The sequence below is a fragment of the Phocoena sinus genome, chromosome 11 (assembly GCF_008692025.1).
Source record: "Phocoena sinus isolate mPhoSin1 chromosome 11, mPhoSin1.pri, whole genome shotgun sequence".
Taxonomy (NCBI): Eukaryota; Metazoa; Chordata; class Mammalia; order Artiodactyla; family Phocoenidae; genus Phocoena; species Phocoena sinus.
The window spans coordinates 69,376,151-69,397,532 of NC_045773.1; the positions used below are offsets into that span (position 1 = coordinate 69,376,151).

The window sequence follows — 21,382 nt, forward strand, 5'->3', positions numbered from 1 at the left end:
GGCAGCTCGGGGGCCTGGTCCAACTGGGGAGTGATGGTCCCCCTGGGCACGGGGCACTCAGGAGAGGCTGCCTGTCCTCTGCTTGGCCTGGCTTCTCTGAGTGCATGTCTGCAGCTCCCGTTCAGTGCTACTTGCAGGTCTCCATCTCCAACCATGGGGGTCTCACTGGGATGGGGCAGACAGTAGATGCTGAGGGGTCCCCATGTCTTTCCTACTGTTCTTGGGTCCCCAAACCTCTTGGCTAACGTTGTGCATGTTTAATTCTCTACTGGCTGTGGCTGCTACCTGCCTAGGAGCTGATAACTAATCCTTGCCATCAGGTGAGTCACTCCTGGGGCTCTGGGCACTCCAACTTTTAACCGCTGTGCTGGGCTGCTGCCCTGTACTGGGCCCAAAGGAGAGGGCTTGTCAGTTCTACCTTCTGCCTTTTTACCCATCTTAACAGGGTGGCGTCAGGGAGTGTCCCCAAAGAAAAAGCAGAAATGTAGGGAAGGGAGCTAATGCAAGCAGACCCCTACCAGCAGTGGAGGTGAATGTCTACTGGGGTGAAGAGAAAGCTTCTAGGTCTCATGTCTTACCCACTAGGCCCAAGGCAAGGCCGTCCTGTGAGACTGCACAGGCTAGGCACTGAACAATTCCGGGGGCACAATTCACAAAGACAGTGATGTGAGTGGCAGCCCCTGGAGTCGTCCAACCTGGAGCGTGTGCTTGGAAGGACCTCCCAAAGGAAGAAACAGTCTCTTGTCTATCTCACCAGGGGCCAAGAGAAGGCCAGGGGATCTTTGATTTCTTGTGAACTGCCCGCTGGAACCCCAGAGGAGATAACTTTGCAGGGAGTTGTGCCTCAGTTTCCCCACCTCTGAACTTGCAGATGCCCTCCACCCTGGGCACACCGGGCCGTGCCCGAAGTCCCCAGGGAGGGGTCCAGGAACTGTGACCTTACGGGGACTTGGAACTAGCTTCTCGTCATAAGACTGGGGAGGCTCTCTGGGTGGGCTGGGGTGGGGTAGGGGCTGATTGTCTGGAACACAGTGTAGATCACACTACACAGCCACAGGGGTCAGTCACTCCCCGTCTAGTTTGCCCACAGAGGGCAGTCTCGGATAAAGGGTCTTCTTATTGCCCCCGACCCAGTCTAGCCCAGGGTAAAGCCCCAGAGCCTCCTATTGGAGTCAGATATTAACCACCCTCCTCTCTCTCTCCTGCCTTTTTCTTTCCCTCTCTTTCTTCCGCTCACACCAGGAGCGTTCCCTGCTTGTCACGGGGGTGGCTCCTGGGTAGGGGGTAGGCAGAAAGAGGACTGGGGAAAACACACACTTCACCCTTTCTACTTGGCTTGTCGGTTGCAGAAAGAGTTGGGCTCCACGGAGGACATCTACCTGGCCTCGCGCAAGGTCAAAGAGCTTTCGGTCATCGACGGCCGGAGGGCGCAGAACTGCATCATCCTTCTCTCCAAGTAGGTGCTCGCCCTGCCTCTACGGCCCCTGCCCCACAGTAGGTTGCAGGTGGGAGGGACTGGGTCCCCAGGAAGCAGAGGCCTGAGCTGGGGCTAGAGACAAATATGATGGAGCTGAGTGCCTGGGGGAGAGAGGTGCCTGGCAGAGGAGTGGGGTGATAGCAGTATCTGCCCCCCCCCACCCCCCGTCTCCTGGCTGTCCCCCGGGGCGGCACGGGGCCCCTGATCTCGAACCCTCTCCCGGGAGCCCATGTTGAGCAGCAGTGAGGGGCTTTGCAGACGGGAAACTGCCCCATCACGAGGCCCCTGACCAGCCTGGTCAGCGTCTGGCAGCGGAGTTGCTCTAAGCCCATGGAGGGCCCCGCTCGGCTCAGGTCACAGAGCAGCATGATCTCAGCCCCCAAGCATTTCCCGCGGCTGCAGAACAAACAGGGCAGTATCTGCAGTAACACCATAGCTTCTGTGCGGGGCCTCCCGCCAGAGCCGGGGTCAGAGGTCCCCGCCTCCCATACTATTCTTAGCACTGCCCCAGCTGCCCCGGGCCGTCCATCCCCGCTTTCCTCCCCACAAGGTCCTAAGCCTCAGTTTCTCCCCCTTAATGCTTCCCCAGGGCCTCCCAATGGGTGTGCATCTGGAGGGGCTGTGTGTGTGTGTCTGTGTGTGTGAGTGTGTGTGTGTGTATGCACGTGTGTGTAGGGGGTTGCTTCTCCCTCTCCCAGACAGCAAGACGTGTTGGAACAGCTGTGCGGGACCCGAGGAGCTGTCAGAAGACTGAGACCTGTTCTGTCTTGAAGGAAACAGGAAACTGCCCCCTTAGTGACCTGCCCATATTCCCATCCTCCCGTGGAGATGCCGTGGGTATTTCCGGCATGGGGAGAGGGATCAGAAACCCCTCGCCCTGTCTCAGTCTACACTGAAGATGGCCCTTTTCCTCCCAAATGTCCCTATCCATTAGGATGGAGACTCGAGAAAGAAACCAGAGACTCACGTCTCTAGAGACTAAAGTATCTCAGGATTGAGTTATAGAGTGAACCATGTGAGTTTAGTCTGAGAAGGCTTTGCAGAGGAGGGAGTGCTATCAAATGTAAGCGAGAGAGAGAAGGCCCGGGCCCTGGCTTCTGAAGGAGAAGGTCTGGGGTCTGTCCTGAGCAGAGGGGCCGGGCCAGGCTGCTCAAGGTGGGGTTTTTGCCTTAGGTTGAAGCTGTCTAACGAGGAGATCCGGCAGGCCATCTTGATGATGGATGAGCAGGAGGACCTTGCTAAGGACATGCTGGAGCAGGTGAGGCCCCTGAAACTAGGGGGTGGCCAGACCCCTTCCTGACGGCCCCCAGGGAGGCCGAGTCTCTTAGGTCAAGGAAAAATCGGGCTGGGGGCTGGAGGAGTGAGGGAGAGGTTTATAGAAACTTCCCTGGGCCAACCTTTCTGAGGAGAGACCAGAAAAGGCTGCATCTTTTTTCAGGGGATTGAGGCCCCCAGAAAGGAGATACTGAGGAGTGACCCCCCCCCACCCCGCCATGGGCCTCAGGGCAAAGGCAGTGACCCATAACCATATCTCCCCCAAATCTCTTCCACATCAGTCTGTTGTGTCCTTCAAGAGAAACCCAGAAAACACCAAGCAAAACCACCATCAATTGGACATTAAAATTAAGAACTCTGTCGATCAAAAGGCACTATTACTAGAGTGAAAAGGCAAGCCGAGCTTTAGGAGACCTTTGCTTTATGTATCGATCACAAAGATCTCATATTCAGAACAAAGAACTTTACAAATCAGTGAGAAAAATGGCAAACAAAAATGAGCAAAAGACTTGAATAGGTACTTCATGAAAGAAAATTTCCAAATGGTTCGATACTATCAGTCATCAGAGAAATATGGTAAATCACAGTGAGGTAGCACCATCCACCCACCTAAACAGCTAAAATTGAAAAGGCCAACAGTGCTAGGTGTTGGCAAGGATGTGAAGCAACTGGAACTCTCATTGGGTAGAACCATTTTGGAAAATGATTTGGCAGTACACATACCTATCTTAGTGCCCAACAATCCCACTGGGTACAAACACCAACTCTGGGAATATTTATAACAATTTTATTTATAAAACCCCGCAAACTGTGAACAACTCAGCTGTCCATCAGTAGCAAAGTGAATAGACTGTGGTATATTCCTACAATAGAATAGTGCTCAGCAATGAATAAAAAATGGATTACCAGTAGTTATTGGAGGAGCCTCAGATGTTGAGTGAAAGAAGCCAGACCCCAGAGAGAACACACTGCGTGAGTCCATTTGTGTGAAGTGCAAAAATAGCCAAGTTTTATCTAAGGTGATAGAGTTCAGTTGAGAGTCTACACTGGGGGATGGGGGTGGCTTGGCTTACTGAAGTAGCACAAGGGAACTTTCTACGGGGATGGAAATCTTAGTTTAATCTGGATGGTGGTTCAGTGGGTCGATAGTTTTGTCGAAATTCATTGAATTGCACATTTAAAATGGATGCATTTTATTTTATGTAAATTATACCTTAATAAAGTTGGTTTAAAAAGAAAAAAACCGGGCTTCCCTGGTGGCGCAGTGGTTGAGCGTCCGCCTGCCGACGCAGGGGACACGGGTTTGTGCCCCGGTCCGGGAGGATCCCACATGCCGCGGAGCAGCTGGGCCCATGAGCCATGCATGGCCGCTGAGCCTGCGTGTCCGGAGCCTGTGCTCCTCAACGGGAGAGGCCACAACAGTGAGAGGCCCGCGTACCGCAAAAAAAAATAAAAATAAAAAAAAGTAAAAGAAAAAAATCATTGAGCTGTACACTTAAGAACAAGTACACTTTACTGTAGGTAAGTTATATCTCAATTTTAAAAAGTCAAAAAAATAAAATAAAAAGAACGAAGTCTAGAGCTGGGTGTCCTGTGTCCCCTTGGGGCAGGTGAAACATAAACCACCCCCGTGAGGATGCACCTCTCTTTTATGGGGGGCCCTCCCCGTCTTGAGCCTGGTCAGTGTGTGGGCTTCCATGGGCTGCCCACCCCCCATGTCAGCTTCTCACCTGTTTCCTGTCTGACCTTCACGTGCTCTTTGCAGCTTCTCAAGTTCATCCCGGAGAAGAGTGACATTGACCTCCTGGAGGAGCACAAACATGAGATAGAGCGGATGGCCCGTGCGGACCGCTTCCTCTATGAGATGAGCAGGTCCGGGGGGCAGCAGGCGTGGCCAGGAGGGGGCGGCGGTGGGCGGGCCAAGGAGGGGCTGGGGCTGGTTGCGGGGAGCGGGGGTGCTGCCTCACAATGGAGCCCGCCCTGTCCACAGGATCGACCACTACCAGCAGCGGCTGCAGGCCCTCTTCTTCAAAAAGAAGTTCCAGGAGCGGCTGGCCGAGGCCAAGCCCAAAGTGGAAGGTATGGCTGAGGGCTGGGGAGGAGACCTGGGGGTGGGAGGCAATGGACAGGCACAGAGGAAAACTCCTTCCTTATTCTTTATTGCCCCCAGAAAACCGAGGTCAAGGACAAGATGTAAGTCTATGAGTTTTGTAGATGTATGCGCTTGTGTATGTGTGCACACGTGCCGGCCACGCACCCCATTCTCCGTGCCTCAGCGTGCAGGCTTTCCAAGGCGGGGAGTCTGTTGACATCGGCCCCAGCCTGGAACAGAAATGCTGAAAAAATGACGATGACTTTAAGCACCTAGAACACTTCTTGGCACAGATTGCTCCGCTTGAGAGGTCCTAGGTGCAGAGAAGACCTTGGACACGTTCTTTTAAGTGTGAGCTACTAAGGAAGTAGGAAATTGGGCAGCGGGACCCCAGAGGTATCTGATTTGCTGGGGTGGGGAACCCCTCCCACCTTTTTCAGGTGAGAACTTTGTAATTAAACGAGAACCACATGCCAAGTACTGTGTGGAACACTCCACGTGGATGGTCTCATTTGGTCCTCGCAACGCTACGGGGGCCATTCACTCATCTCTAAGATGAGGCTATGTTAGTGGCCCAAGGCTGTGTTGCTGGTAGGTGGTGGAGCCAGGATAGGAACGCAGATGTCGTTCTTCAGAATCCATCCCTTCCCTCTTGTCCTGTAGTACTTCCCAGAGGGCATGTCCCTGGAACTGCCTGGGGATGGCAGAGGACAGAGGCACAGGGAGCTGGGGAGAAAGGCAGGTGGTCAGGAGGGTGGGCAGCCGTGAGGACCCCAGAGGGAAGAAGCAGGAGAGGCTGTGAGGCTCATCTGCGGTGAGAACAGGATCAGCAGATTGGAATGGGAGAGCCAGTGTCCAGGATGCTGGGGGGCAGGCTGGGGGCAGAGCAGAGCATGGGCCCCCTCTGCTGGACACCAAGCTGCCTGCACTCCCTGGGAGGCCCAGGCCAGAGAATGGTCCTTCCTGGAGTTTGATGAGCTGCTTCAGGAGGATTCCCTGGGTAAGGTGGAGCGTGGCAGGGTTAGAGGCAGACGTTTTCTGTAATCTGGACGGACACACGCACACCCACGCACGTGCATGCACGCAACAAGGGGTCCGCAGGCTGTGTGATCGTAGATAACGGGTCTGAGGGGGAAGGAAAGGGTTCATCAGTGACTCTGCAGGTCTGAAGGCACCTCCTTCCCTGGTGACGGGTGAGTCCTGCTGCTGACTGCCTTGGGGGCGTGAGGCACAGATAAAGGGGTTCAGCCCAAGGCATGTGTTCAACTATTTGTGTCTCTTGGGTCAGTGAAGCAAAAGTGAGCAATCGCCTGTCATTTGGATCTGTGGAACCAGAGCAGTTTAGCCGCCAGGTAGATTTTGGCTCAGATAATTTCCTGCTCCTAGGAGCTCACTCCTAAACTCTCCCTAAGAGGTCATCAGTGCATGCTCAGCAAAGAGCTTCCCTTTAATATCGAGCTAAGCAGAGTGAGACGCGTTTGGGATGGCAAAGCCTGCTGAGGAAGGTCGCTCTGCTATCGCCATGGCTACCGTTCTAGAATGGTCTGGAGGTCTCTTCTGTCCCAGACTTGGGAGCAGGTGGCTGAAGTGGTATTTGACAGAATCAGGTCAGTGGGCTTGACTGGGGGCAGAGAGGTGAGGATCGTGCAGGGGTTGGGGTCCATGCTCCTCCCTCCGGTTCTCCCAGGAAATATTCCTGGAAGAGCTAAGATTTGGCCTATCCCAACTGGTTGATGAGCTGTTGACCCCTGTCCCCAGCATCCCTCCCTCCCCAGGCAGGGCCTCTGGGTCAATTTGCCGAAAGCCAATTCATCAAATCTGACAAATTTACCAATTCTTCTATGAATATATCCATGAACATATTCTTGAATATATTCTATGAATATGTTCATTGCTGAATAGACCAAATTTACCGGTGCTCATTATGGACATATGCCCTGAGTACAGTCAGGATGAATACGGCTTCACATGTAAACATTCTTACGAATATATTCATGAATATATTATGACTATATCTAAAATGTCCGCATTGCATTATGGGAGTTTTCCCATTTACACTGATTCCCTTTGAACTCTTGTCAGTTTCTGTTTTTGCCAACATTTTAGCATTTTTAGGATTCCTCTGCAGATTTTCCAAATAGCAGCCTATCAGCCTTAGAAAAACTATCCCAACCGGAAACTCTGAAGTAGTTTACTTAAAAAAAAAAACAAAAAACTTGTTATTGAAATATGCACCTAGAAAAGTACACAGATCCTAAGAGTCCTAATAGATGAATCATCGGAAAGTGAATGCACCTGTGTGATCAGCAGGCGGGTCAAGAAATGGAATGTTTCCAGTCCCCCAGAGCCCTTCTTCATGTCCCCCTCTCAAACATTACTTCCTCCAAATCCTCTGAAGGTTTGTCTATCTTGAACTTTCTGTAAATGGAATAACATAGTACAAATAATTTTATGCTGGTCTTTTGTTCAGCATTATGTTGTAAGTTATCCCTGTTATTACAGGGAGCGGTGGGTTATTTATTTTCAGTGCTGCGTTTTATTCCATTGTATGAATATACCATAATTTACTTAACCAATCTAGATGGAATTTTTTAAAAACACAAACTAGAAACCATTCAATTATTCATCAAGAGTATTGCCACTGTTAGGTCACAGAATAGGCAGATGTTTCAGTTGAGAAGCCACTGACCAACCTTACCTTTTACTCATTTTTTTTTTTTTTTTTTTTGTGGTATGTGGGCCTCTCACTGTTGTGGCCTCTCCTGTTGCGGAGCACAGGCTCCGGACGCACGGGCCCAGCGGCCATGGCTCACGGGCCCAGCCGCTCCGCGGCATGTGGGATCCTCCCGGACCGGGGCACGAACCCGCGTCCCCTGTATCGGCAGGCGGACCCCCAACCACTGCGCCACCAGGGAAGCCCTCTTACTCATTTTTTTACAGCTTTTTTTTTTACAGTTACTTTAACTGCTTTTGAAGAGTTTTGCAAACTTTTAGTCAAATGGTTTGCATTTAATCTTCATGGCAGCATCTTAAGGAACGTTCAATTTGGCAGAAGCCAAAGATCATAATACAATGGTTTGATCTTCTCAGCACCACATTTAATAATCCAAAATCATATTCTATAACTGGCAGCCAAATTTTCAGTGTAGGTTTTGTATCCTAATTCTGCACATCCACCATTAAATACAGAATAACTGAGGAAGGGCCAGAGTACCCACATCAGAATGAAATACTGAAGTTTTGGTTACTGTTAGTCTTAGTTTGTATTTCCAAGAAAGGTATCATTTAAGGAATTGGAGGGAAATTTTTAAATGCCTAAAGGTTGGAAAATTCTTTTAAATGATATTCAATAGGCTGTCTAGTAACCTATTTAATCAAATCTAAGACACCATCAACTGCAAAGCACACCATTATCTTATAAAACAAAAATATGAAAATACTGCAATTGATGATGTTATAATTTAATTGACAGGGATGTTTTTCTTTCCAAAAAGATCAACAAAATTCAGCACTTCAAAAGAGGCAGAAACAGTCCCATAGTATGTAAAATGCTGAAGTTAAAAATTTTAATCACTAGGTTTAGAAAAGTAAAAGTATTATATATATATATATTTTTTTTAAATAAATTTATTTTTGTCTGCGTGGGTCTTCGTTGCTGTGTGCGGGCTTTCTCTAGTTGCGGCGAGCGAGGGCTTCTCACTGCAGTGGCTTCTCTTGTTGCGGAACATGGGCTCTAGGCACATAGGCTCCAGTAGTTGTGGCACACAGGCTCAGTAGGTGTGGCTTGCGGGCTCTAGAGTGCAGGCTCAGTCGTTGCGGTGCACGGGCTTAGTTGCTCTGCGGCATGTGGGATGTTCCCGGACCAGGGCTCGAACCCGTGTCCCCTGTATTGGCAGGTGGATTCTCAACCGCTGTGCCACCAGGGAAGCCCAAAGTATTATATTCTTGCATATATCCACAGAAAGAATATGTTAAGAGTCTAAATATATGCAAGGAAAGATGATACATTCTCCAACATGGTCTTAGGAAGAGTTGGCACATTTTGAGAAAGGGTTATTTGGTGAATTGGCTTTTGGCGAGTTTGCTTCCCCCGGAGGCAGGTATACGTGGAGAAGATCTTCTGCCGGGCTGTGGGCATAGCCTCTGCCCCTCTGAAGCTGACACTTAACGGCGCCTTTTCTGGACTTTGTGGTGGCATCGTCCTAGGGTTCAAGGGCCTGGTGTATGTGGGGCTCTCACCTGTCCCTCCTCCCCCAGCCATCCTGCTGGCCTCCCGGGAGCTGATCCGCAGCAAGCGTCTAGCGCAGATGCTAGAGGTCGTCCTGGCCATCGGCAACTTCATGAACAAAGGGCAGCGTGGGAGCGCCTACGGGTTCCGGGTGGCCAGCCTCAACAAGATCGCCGACACCAAGTCCAGCATCGACAGGTGCGACCTGCCGGCTTCTGGAGCCTCCGTCTCACCCCACCCTGGCCTCTCCCCTCCTCCCCGTCACCCTCCCAAAATATGCCACAACTTCCCCTTAACACCTCACCCTGGTGTCCGCCGGACCCTCATTCCCAATGCCCTTGGCCCCGTACCCCTGACCCGACTTTCACCCACAGAAACATCTCTCTGCTCCATTATCTGATCATGATCCTGGAGAAGCATTTCCCCGACATCCTGAATATGCCCTCTGAGCTGCAGCACCTTCCAGAAGCCGCCAAAGTCAAGTAAGGGGTCCTCTGGAGGCTGCCTTCTCCCTGTGATCCCGCCCTCTCTCATCTCAACTTCCTCCTTCGGGGCTGCTCTGAGCTGGCTCAGAATGAACAGCATCCCGGGCTCTGCTCTGGGAGAACCCGATGAAAGACACTCTTTGCTCTCAAATCCTCATTTCAGAGATTCTCTCAGGAAACAAAGCGGGAGTGGGGAGTTGCAACAGGGATGGGGAGAATGCCGGCAATGGGGTTGTTGTGAAGCCACTTAACCACTGCAGGCGATCAGAGCTTAATCCTGCCTCTGCAGAGTGTGGGAGACAGTGTAGGACACTCGCTCCATTATCCCCACAAGGGGTAAGATGGGCATCATCTACCATCTCCTGTCACTCACTGGCTGGGGGTGGGCAGTAATGCCCTGGCCCGCAGAAAAAGCGCTCAGTGGTTGGAGGTCAGGGCTGTCCACTACAACGGAAGGTCCAAGGAGATGGTGGGGGTGGGGTGGCGGGCTCCAGGGGTATCTGCTACAGGCGAGAAGTCAGACCTGAACGTATATAGGCTGATAGAAGCATCTCCGATAGAAGCAGAAACGCAGAGATAAATAGCTAATACACATCAAAGGTATGCTGCATGCAAGGTACCATGTTAAGAGCTTATGAGCATTACCTGATGGTAATAAAAATAAATCCAAGCCAGAGGCCATGTGTTGGAAACCTTCCAATATGCAGCATGACATTTCCGGTCTAGAAGGATCTATAGGACATAAGTTTCACCCGTCATTTTATAGAAGCACAGACAGAGCACAGAGGGGAGGTGATTTGCCAGGGCAACATGTTAATAGTCAAAGCAGCGCTGGAACCCGGGTGCACTGACTCCCAAAGCCATTGGGGTTTGCCCTGCCTTGTACTAACCCCAGCTCCTCTCCCTCCCTCTGTGTCCCCCTGCCCCCCATAGCCTGGCAGAGCTGGAGAAGGAGGTGGGCAACCTCAGGAGGGGCCTCAGAGCAGTCGAGGTGGTGAGTACATCATCTATGCCTGCCTGGGTTTGAGGGGATGCTGCCCATGCTGCCTGTGTTTGCTGCCTGTCACTGGGCCAGAGGGTGGACTCCCCCACCCCCACCCCAGAGGCAGACCCTGTCTGATGCATCTCTGTGACCCAAAGCTCCTGGCTGGGGCGACAGAACAGCTGGCACAGCAGGTACAGCCTGTAGCATAGATGAGTGCTCAGGAAAGGATAACTGAATTACCCAAGGCTTCAATTTAGACTCCTGAAGAGGGGACACCCCTCGGAGACTGTAGCCTGTCACTGTACAGTGGAGGGGAGTGAATGAGAAACCTGCCACGTTTAAGATTGATTCAAATCGATGGGACAGAGGATCTCCATGCCTTGGAAGCTGACTTAGGGCCGGTAACACCTAGAGTGACACTGGGGACCACTGTCCCCAGAAGTTCTTTCCTTATGTCTCTTCACCTCCTGCCTGGGCCAGTAGAGGACCCAGGGGCTATACTTTTTTTTTTTTTTTTTGCTGGCGACCCAGATCTCTACTATTCCTGATCTAAGGGCTTCTCAGATGATACTGTCTCTAGCCCGGTGTGGAGGCGGCCCACTCCTTTGTTCCGATCTAGGAACTAGAGAGCCTTCTCATCTTCACTGGGCGTATGTGGGGAGGCGGCTAAGGGGATAATGGGCTTAGAGAAAGGAGTGTGAGAAGGAACCTTTTGTTGCCATTATGGCAGTGGGGGGACGGGGCAGGGGGCTGCTTTCTAATTTATAGCCCTTTAAAGTGCTACCCAAAATGTGGTCTGTGGTCCATGAACCAGCAGCATCGCATCAACTGGGAGATTTGGAAATGCATCTCACGCTTTAATCGGCACACAGATCACCCAAGGTTCTTGTTAAAATGCAGGTTCTAATTCTGAGTGGGGCCTGAGAGCCTGCTTCTTAAAATTTCACGCTGCTGGTCCCAGACCATGCTTTGGGTAGCAGGATCTAGAGAAAGAAATACGGCAGCGGGGACGAGGGAAGCATAGAGGCAGGGGGGACTGGTTGATACCTCACAATCTTTGCCACCCTTAGAATTTGAGACCCAGGGTATTCCCTCTTCCAAAGGCAGGCTCAGTGTCCTGCGATTGGCAAGGAGGGTGGAGGATGTGGTGAGTCCCAGCACTCCTGACTCTCGTCCTGGCACTGCTCTCCCTCCTCAGGAGCTGGAATATCAGAAACGCCAGGCGTGGGATCCGAAGGACAGGTTTGTCCCGGTCATGAGCGACTTCATCACGGTCTCCAGCTTCAGCTTCTCAGAGCTGGAGGACCAGCTCAATGAAGCCAGGGCCAAGGTAAGGGCGCCCCAAGCCCCCAGGCTGACCCCACCCCCACCCCTCTCTTTCTTCACGGGTCCTACCACAGGTGGCCCAGAAGGGACACACCCAGAGGCACAGAGCTTTGAGGAGAAAGGGTTTCCTCACTCCTACAAGAAAAGCGACAGCAACGCTGTTGCAAAGTTCACAGTCCCTTGACCAGATGTCAGGCGCCCCATGAAGTGTTTTCCATCCTCTGTCTCACCGCCTACCTTCTGGGTTTGTTGAAAGGCTCTTATCCCATTCCACAGATACGTGCACTGAGATCCACAGACGTTAAGCAACTTGCCCAGGGTTGCCCCGCTGTGACACACATAGCTGGGTTAGAAGCCTGACTCCGGAGCCTAGCTTTGCTCTGCCTCTTCCTGCTTTGCACTCTGACATGCCTCTGGACCCCAACTGTGGGAGTCTTATTGAGATGTGGGTCCTCATTCGGGAGGTCGGGGGTGGGGCCTGAGATTCAGTCCTTCGAACCAGCTCCCGGGAAACACCCATGCCGCTGGTCCAGGGAGCACACTTAGAGTAGTGAGGGCTTTCTTAGAGGGTTTTCAGTAGGTTGAATCAGAGATGGTAGTTCTCAGTAACAGGGCCAGGTATGTAGCTAGCACTCTGCATCAGTAACTCATTTAACCCCACCCCCAACACTATAAAGTAGGTCCTATTATCATCCCCATCTTACAGATGAAGAAACTGAGGCACAGAGGGGTTAAATAAGTAGCCCGATAACTAGATGATCTGACATCCTTGTGGTCCTGACCTTAGGAAGTGCTTCCCAAGGTCTGCAGCTCCTGGTCCTGTACCTACACCCTAACAGACCCAGAGGTCACTCTGGGCAGCCTCTGTCAGCCAGCCTGGGTCTCCCACCTCCCCACGTGTCGGCCTCAAGCCTTTCCTTCCTTCAGCCTCGTCCTTACCCTGATGACGTGTGGGGGGGGCTCCCCTCTCTAGCCCTGCCCCCCCCCAAGTCCCCCCACCTGGATGAGCTCTGCTCTGGCTGGAATTCAACTGCCCACCAGGCTTGGGGGGGGGACTCTCCACCAACCCTTCTCTTCAACAGTTCTCCAAGGCCCTGATGCACTTTGGGGAGCAGGACAGCAAGATGCAGCCGGATGAATTCTTCGGCATCTTCGACACCTTCCTGCAGGCCTTCTCGGAGGCCCGGCAGGACCTGGAGGCCATGCGGAGAAGGAAGGAGGAGGAGGAACGACGGGCGCGCATGGAGGCCATGGTGAGGGTGCAGCTGGGGCCTGGGCCTGAGCAAGGCTGAGGGAGTGGAGAGCGCGTGGGCGGCGGGAGGCTCAGGGTGCCCTAGCAAGGAGGAAAGTGGGGCCAGTTGGTAGACCCAGCCCAGGCGTCAACCCGTGAAGGAGGGCAGGTGTCCGTGGCCTGGACCGCGGTGGATGTGCTGGGCCGCGGCCTCTCACCCGCCCTCCTCGCCCCTCCAGCTGAAGGAGCAGCGAGAGCGGGAGCGGTGGCAGCGCCAGCGGAAGGTACACGCGGGCAGCGCGCTGGACGAGGGCGGCGAGTTTGATGACCTGGTGTCAGCCCTGCGCTCGGGCGAAGTTTTCGACAAGGACTTGTGCAAACTCAAACGCAGCCGCAAGCGATCAGGGAGCCAGGCCCTGGAAGCCACCCGGGAGCGGGCCATAAACAGGCTAAATTATTAACCTGGGGGACTGGCCGCAGCGGGAGGCTGGGAGACAGGGATGGGCCCAGGGCGCCGGAGTGGAGGAGGCCGTGCTAGTGATACTTACACAATTCGGTGCTGGATTTAGAGCCCTGGGCTGGGTCCTGGGGGGCGGGGCTGCGTGGCAGGACCCGGTGTCTCCCCACCTGAAGGGTCTCCCCTCAGCTCCTCTTCCCATTATTCTTCCTGCACCCTGGCCCCAGGGGTCACTCTCTGAGGCGGACTTGGCCAGCCCTGGCCGGCCCTGCTCCCTGACCCCCAGCATCGACACCCAAATGTTGGCATATCTAGCCTGGAGAGAGGTCCACGGACCTTGTCTAGATTTCACGTGCCGTGGGGAGTAACGGGCGGGGGCATCCAGGCTCCCATCTCTCAAGAGTAGGTTTAATGGAACGTTGATCTGGAGCGAAGTTTCCTATCGAAAGGAGGAGGCGTGACATATGCTAGCTAGATGTGTTCCAGGAAAAAAAAAAGGTGCTGGGAGGACGATGCAGGGACCAAGTCATCAGGACAGGGTGACAGTGCCTGTTTCCTACATCACGAGCCCTCTGGCCCCTCTCTTGCATGTCTTAAGTCTCTCTCCCTTCCCTCCTGCCATCTCCATCCTATACTAATCCAGAATCCCGGGAAACTCACCTTTGGGTTCCCACGACTAGGGCTATCAGGTACTTGATGGATCTGGTAAGGGAAGGGGTTCAAGAAAGAAGACCCCATTCGTCACCACACCTCGTACGTTGGGCACAGGGACCCTGGAATGAAACTGTCCTTCCCCACCCTGTACAACCTGACCATTGTCTTGAAGCGAGACAGTGCCCTCACACGTTGGCTAGGGGTTCCAGAGGGCCAGATCCACCCAGAGCGCCTAGGTTACCACTGAACGTTACTCGGACCCCGTACTCGTCTGACACCTGCCGCTGAGCAGTAGGCACAGTGACCTCCTGCTCTGTCCAGCCTGCAGGAGACACTTCCAACTGCATTCGTCTGGCTGAGGTTGGCCCTGGGGCATCGGTTCCGAGGGCTCCAAGGGCAAGAGCTGCCCTCTGCAGTTACGTGCCACCTCTAAGGGAGTAAGGGGACCGCCTCAGGGGTATTCAGATGGGGGGGTGGGGCGGGCCCAGAGCAGGCAGGGGTGGAAAGCTGAGGGGGTCCCACCCCCCCACCCCCCCCCCCCGCCCAGCTCTGGGACCCGACTTGGTTCAGCCGACTTTCATTCTGGTTCTCCTGTCCATTCTCACCTTCATTCTGTCCACCAGGAGCTGTCCTTGTGGGGCAGGATGATGGCTGGTATCTACACAAATTTTCTAAAAGGACAGAGGTGAGCTGAACTCCATCAAGGCTCATTTTTAATACATTTCCAACCCCCCAGAGTTAACCCCTCATCCTCTGTATCTGTGAGACCTGCCTGACCCTCCCTACAACCCCACATCAACAGGCTCCCTGCCCTTCTATCCTCCTGCCCTTCCCTTTTATGTTTCTCACCTTCTGACCCCTCCTCCAGCTCAGGGTTATTGCCAGTGGACAGACTGGTGGGCTGGGCCCACTCTTCAGCTGCCTATCTATCTTTTCTGGGGGTGGGAGCGTAGTAGCTGCAGGGGAAGAAACACAGGGTTGCTGAGCCCAACATGGGTGTTGGTTCAAGGGGGAGGGATTGAGCAAGTGTAAGCCTGGTGGGGACCGGTGTGAAGCAGCCATCCTGGAGTCCAGGTGAGGGTAAGGTGAAGGCTTACCAGGAAGAGTAGCCGCAGAGCTGTGTGATACCCACAAAGCCCCCGCTGGAAGAAGCCGGCATTGGGACAACGGGAAGGTTGTGGTGGGACCTCGCAGGGTCCTCCCCCAGACTGGCCGGGCCGAGGTCCACCTCACCCACTGGGACCGGGAATAGGGAGGGCTCCATGTCTAGCCAACAAGCCTGCCCAAACCCCGGCATTCCCACCCACCGTGGAAGGCTGGATATGCACCAGGGAAGAAGGAATATGGAAGACGTTCGAGACACGTTGGATCTACAGAAAAGCACAGTTCGGTTTAACTGTTTACAGAGGACACGTATATTGATTATTCCAGGGCTCAGGCTTCTCACCTCTAAAGATTTTGCTTTCTCTATTTATTATTTTTCTAGATCTGGCCAGTGGCTCTGACACCAGACGCCACTGTAGCCAGATCGCCAACAGTGCCTTGGACCACAGACCATCACGGCTGACTCAGCAAGAAGTGCTGGTGCCTTGGAGACAGCTGAGTTGGTCCTTGATGTGCTAAACGTTGACGCCTGTTGTATTTGTTCCTTGGTCGTTCCCAGGTGCCCTTCCTGCCACCTTTGGGTTCATTTCTCCAGCTAATTTTGTGTACAATGTAAAATTCAGTTAATCTGACGCAACCTGTCCCCTTCTCAGCAGCAACACCTGTGAGGCGTGTTTAGGGCGGCGGGAGGAGAAAATTCTCCGGGTAGATGGGGAAGGGTCTGGTCCAGGCTCTTCCCCAACCCTATTCCCTTTCCACGCTCTGGGGGAGCCGTGACCATCCCCGCCCCCCACCTCTACCACCTCCACGCCAAGGCTGTTCTCACCAGCTGTTTCAGATGACAAATGAGGCTAATGTACAAAATCTGCAGCGTCCTTTTCGCCTGCACCTTTTTTATAAGAATATATTGTAATACTAAAAAATATTAAATCCGTGCCACCCCGACCTAACCTGCCTTGAAATCTTGTGCCTTCTTCCCACGCTGGGACGTGAGGCGCGCTGGGGAGCGGCACAGCCCATGGCGTGTTGGAAGCAGACCCTACCCGCTCTGCGAGCCCCGACTGTGACATCCTCAGGAATTCCGCAGGCCAGTTCATGTCGTACGGTGGCTTGAAATCGGCCAAGGTGGGGGGACTTAAGACCATGGAAATTGGCGTTTCTTTCTTTTCCAAGAGCTAGTTGTTAGGCATTTGCCAGCACACCTGGGTGCGGGGCCGGGGGAGCGGGCACCTACCCACACCGAGAGAACCCAGCAAGCGCGTCCAGCGTTTGGGGATGTGAAAACTGGGAGCCTCTAATTGCACCCTGTGACCTCTACCGGCTGGCGACGGGATGGGCTTCAGACACCCCTACCTGACAGTGCTACTGGAGATGCTGCATCTCTGGAGCATCTCTCCCCCAGGGAAGGCGGGGTGCACGGAGAACATGCCCCTTTGCTTTGCCAGCGTCTCTCCTGCTCCTCTTTCCCCAGGAGGCGTTGGGTTGAGGGATGGGCCTGCCATCACGGCGGCTCGGTGCCCTCGGCACAGACACAGTCCTCATTCTTGCATCCCCAAAATGGGCATCACGGCTTTATTTGGTGCACCGTGTGGGTGAAGGCAAGCTCCATCGCTCCTCCTCCCCTGGTGTGTCCCAGGGACGAAGGGGTGCAGGTGGAAAGGCCGTGCACGGGGCAGGTGTGGGAGGTGTGCTTGGTCAGGAGGCCTCAGGGCTGTGGCCCACGAGGCCCCTGCTTGGGAGCCCCTGGTTCCCTCCCGGGGAAGGAAGCAGAAGAGAAAACCCAAGAGAGAAGGGGAGGTTATGGGCTCAACCGTCGGAGAGAGTCCACAAGTCACTCAGTGTGATTTGGGGGTTATCTAGCCTTGCTTGCTGTGGCAAGCCCCCTCCCACGACCTTAGTTAGGGTCCAGGAAGGCTGACGGGCCTGCTGGTTTCCTCTCGGAAGAAAGGAAACCTCGCAGGTCAGTGTAGGTCATCGAGCAGTAGAGGGGTGGGCTGACCTGGGGTTCCTACCGGTTGAAGGTAACTGGTGGCAGGGTGAAAGGAACTTGACATCTTTCCCTTGGCTGAAATCGCATCCCATCTCTTGACCTCGCTGGGCCAGGGGTGAGAGGGGGCGGGAGCTCTACGTCCGATGGAAGTCCCCCCGCTGACCCCCGGTCTTGCTGACGAGCTTGATCTCCGCCAACACGATGTCCCTGCTGACAGCCTTGCACATGTCATACAGGGCGAGGGCGGCCACAGCAGCGGAGGTCAGGGCCTCCATCTCCACCCCAGTGGGGCCCCGAGCCCGGCAAGACGCCTGGACCACCACGGCGTGGCGCGTGCTGTCCAGCTCCAGCTGCACCTGGACGTGGCTCAGGGCCACGTGGTGGCACAGGGGGATCAGCTGGCTGGTCAGCTTGGCCGCCTGGACGCCTGCCAGCTGGGCCACCACCAGGGCGTCTCCCTTCTTTAGCTGGTTCTCCTGGACGAGCTTGTAGGCCACAGGCCCCAGAAGGACCACGGCTGAGGCCACGGCCACCCGCTCTGTGTCTGGCTTCCCACCCACGTCTACCATAGCCGCCTGTCCTTCCCTGTCCACGTGGGTCAGTTGGTCTGAGGTGGGCAGAGGTCCTGACGGGGTGGCAGGAGCCCGGGGCTCTGGGCTAAGGCACTTTGGGTTGGCATCTGAGTCGAGGTGGGAACCGTAACGTCTCTGAGGGAGACCAGATGCCAGCCACCGCTGGGCGAGGAGAGGGATCTGGGGGAGCCAGCCCCCTTTCCACAAAGTCACCATCTGGCTGGAGAAACTCACTCTGTGTCTCAGACCCTGAACATGGAGGGAGTCCCTGAAGGAGATGCTTGGAATGGCTGGTGAGGAATCTTGGCACATCAAAAGTAACTCTGGAAGGAAAAGGAAAGAGAAGAAAGGCTCAGTCCAAAAGGTAGGTCTTTGGCCACCTCCCTCCCCAAGCCTCTCCCCACCAAACCCCGAGTTCTCCCGTTCACACTGGGGAAAGGGGAATGAGGGGCAAAGAGCACAGCAAGGAGAGAGAGAAAAGCGATGATACACAGAGAGGGGCCCCCGGAATAAACACGTGCAGCCCTCCTCTCCAGGAGGTACGCAGGGGCAGGGTCCCGCACGCAGGCTCTGCCTGCCCTGCAGTGGGGTCTGTGGGTGCCCCCACCTGGGCTCCCCTCCTCACAACTTTCCTTTTGCCTGAGTTCTCTTAAGAAACACCTAAGGTCTGAAGACTGAAGCCTCGATCAGATGACTGCTCTGTCCCTTCATTTTCTTAAAACGATAGCGAGGCCTCAGCCTGAATTACCAATTAGTTACTCTCATCTTCACATTCTCCGGGAAGGGCTAACAGAAATCATATAGTTTATAGACAACATACTAAGGTTAAATATTTAATCTATTTAAACAACATCTCAAGCAGATCAGAAGCATACACAAAGCAACAGGATGATTTGAATGGTCCCAGGGGCCTCGGGGACCTTGTAGGCTCTTGTTACTCAAAGGGTGGTCCAGGGACTGCCAGCGCCAGCACCATGTGAGGACTGTTAAAAGAGATGCAGCCCGGGCCTCCCGAATCCGAAATAACAAGATCCCTAAGGGATTCACAGGTACGTGAAAGTCTAAGAGGCCCTGTTCTAGGCAACTCTTGGTTTTATAGAGATCAGACCACTTTAGTTACTCTGTATCCTTGAGAGTATTATTATTCCTTCTAAAGCAATTAGGCCTCCCAAGCTCTAGCTTTCCATCATGCTCTGGCCCCCCTACCTCGTCAGTGTCAGAGGTGCAACTATCAAGGCATCCCCCACTCCTTGCCATCAAGGCGTGTCAGCATGGGTCAAGGCCCAACACAAGAGGATGAGGATGGTGGAGGTGACAGCAGAAGAGAGGTGATACAGTTTTCTTTCCGATGGCATGCTGTGGTGAGCCGCCCTTCCTTCTCTGGGTGGCTGGTGTGGTCCGTGGGCTGTCTCTGGCCCATTCCAGCCCACATGCCTCAGGGCTCACTCTGCTCCAAATGTTGAAGGAAAAGAATCCCTTCCCCTGGTCGTTCTCACTGCTTTCTCTTGCTCAGGGCACAATTCAGGGGCCCAGATCTGGCTGTGGCCAAGGGGGCGAGGCCTCCCCTGCTCGAGCCTGGGCATGCACCAGAGAGATAACAGCATCCCCACAGCTCCGCATGGACCAGCTAGTTCCCCAGGGTTAGAGACCACATGAGGCTCAATAAGAAGGTGTTTCTGTTTGAAGCCTCCTATGCACATAAGAGGCGCTCTGGGCACGTAAGTTCCCGGGAGTTAAGGAATTAGGCAGTTGAGATCCTGGCTGTGTCCTCCCTAGGAAGCTGAGTAGCACCCTTAGCTTGCTGCCTAAGCGCTGCCCACACAGAAGCGTGACGACACGAGGACCAAGGGCCACTAATGGTCCGGACAGGCACGTGAATTGACCCACAGGACAGCAGGGAAGGGACGCCTGTGACTGTATCCAAGCTGGGAGATTCTAAAGCCGAGGACAAGATCTCTGTCGTACCCAGAAGCTCCATTTTCAGGGGACAACTAACATAGCGATCATAAACCTGGAGGACCCCCCCGACCCGACTTCTGGTGAGACAGAACGATGATTTCTGTGGCCTGTACAGTAAGAGGGAGTCAGGGAAGGGAAGAAAAGCCACAGTAAAGGCTTGGAGGGGTAGGAAAAGGTGAAGGATGAGAAACTCAGGATGAAGTGCAGGATCAGGGTGGGGGGCGCCTACGGCAGGGGCCCCACCCCACGGGATCCCCCCCTGACAAGGGTGAGTGGTTACGTACTGATGGGTCACCCACCGATGAGGATCATGGGCCGGTTCTTCATCTGGGAAATACTGAACATGCCTGGGGCGAGGGAAGGATGGGTGGGGGAGAGGAGAGCAGGGAAGCGGGGAGAGAAAGAGGGCGGGGAAAAGAGTTCACTGAAACGAACGATGGACACAGAGGTATGACAGCCCCGTGGACACGCACTCACCTACCGCAGCCCGACAAAAAACCCCCGCCGTACACTGCAAGGTCGCCCATGATGGAGCCCATGACAGTTTTTGGATGCCAGGACCCTGCCCTCCCTGTCAGGGATGAGAGAGGGGCAATGACACCCCTCTTTCTCCACCACCCAATGAAACAGCCCGAGAGAATGTGGGGCCCCCCCGTCCTGTGCAGGCTCTGCTCTTCCCCTGGGAAGGAGAAGCATCACCGCACCCCAAGTCTAGAGGTCCAGCAGAAGTGACGGAGAGCACGGACCACACTGAGTGCCACTGGCTCACTACAGACCTCCCTCCTGCTGACAATGGCCCACTCACCACCCAGCCTGGCCTCCCCGCCCCCTTACCTGCATGCTGCCTCTTCTTCCTGCCCACGGCAGCCCCAATGATGCACAGCAGCTCCTCCTCAGAGGCCCCCGCCCGCAGGTGATCCCGTAGAGATACCTCTGAGTTCCCAAAGAGGCAGACCTGGAGAGATCACATTGCGGGTGAGGCCAACATGCCCCCCTCATCCTGAGCCTTGGCCCCCATCCTTGGAGCCCCCCTGGGCTGGGCACGAGGGCCTCCCGTGGCTGGTCATACTCAAAGCAGGTCTTCCTGCAATGAGGGGCCGAAAGTGTTAGATGGAGGAGTCGGAGGGGCTGGATGGGCAGGAGGCAAAAGCAGACACCCCAAGGCCTGCATCATCTGACTTCCGGTCACGTTTCCTTCAGCGCGTGGTGCGTACTTGAAAAATACCAAATAACTGCCGAAAGATACAGCACATCAAAATCTAGATCCACACCTTCTCCTGAGACATTCCATGCAAAGGCCTCTTCGTTGCATGGGAACGGACCCCAGTCAGTGGGAGCTGAGCCCTGGCAGTCCCCTCCAGACCCAGCATGTACAACCATTTCCCCTCCATCCTCTTCCAGTCCCTTTGCTCCCAGACCCTGCCCGCCTGGCCCTGCTCCGGTTTGTGGTCCCTGACATGGGGCTGAACAGCAGAAGGCTGGTGGAGATGGCAGCCTGAGGTCAAACTTGACTCAATGCTCCCCTGGTTCTGGGAGAGGCTGGGAGC

At 54.3% G+C, this 21,382-nt stretch overlaps 2 protein-coding genes across 6 annotated transcripts in view; one reads left to right on the plus strand and one right to left on the minus strand.

Annotated features, from left to right (window-relative positions):
- DAAM2 (dishevelled associated activator of morphogenesis 2) overlaps positions 1-16,259 on the plus strand; it is a 119,629-nt gene extending 103,370 nt beyond the window's left edge. Inside the window, 10 exon segments of the mRNA XM_032648396.1 lie at positions 1,350-1,456; positions 2,651-2,735; positions 4,518-4,624; positions 4,743-4,831; positions 9,102-9,270; positions 9,447-9,554; positions 10,491-10,551; positions 11,741-11,872; positions 12,951-13,121; positions 13,339-16,259. Coding sequence (XP_032504287.1) covers positions 1,350-1,456; positions 2,651-2,735; positions 4,518-4,624; positions 4,743-4,831; positions 9,102-9,270; positions 9,447-9,554; positions 10,491-10,551; positions 11,741-11,872; positions 12,951-13,121; positions 13,339-13,560 — 1,251 coding nt within the window. The 3' untranslated portion in view covers positions 13,561-16,259.
- Positions 15,636-21,382, minus strand: part of MOCS1 (molybdenum cofactor synthesis 1) — a 37,950-nt gene continuing 32,203 nt past the window's right edge. For 3 of the 5 annotated variants that reach the window (XM_032648400.1, XM_032648397.1, XM_032648399.1), the window contains exons 9-11: positions 20,670-20,790; positions 20,135-20,182; positions 15,698-18,199 (exon numbers count right to left, since the gene is read on the minus strand). In XM_032648400.1, coding sequence (XP_032504291.1) covers positions 17,439-18,199; positions 20,135-20,182; positions 20,670-20,790 — 930 coding nt within the window. In that variant the 3' untranslated portion in view covers positions 15,698-17,438. Of the gene's footprint in view, positions 18,200-20,119; positions 20,183-20,669; positions 20,791-21,382 lie in introns of all 5 variants that reach the window. The other 2 variants (XM_032648401.1, XM_032648398.1) reach the window with 2 other exon arrangements.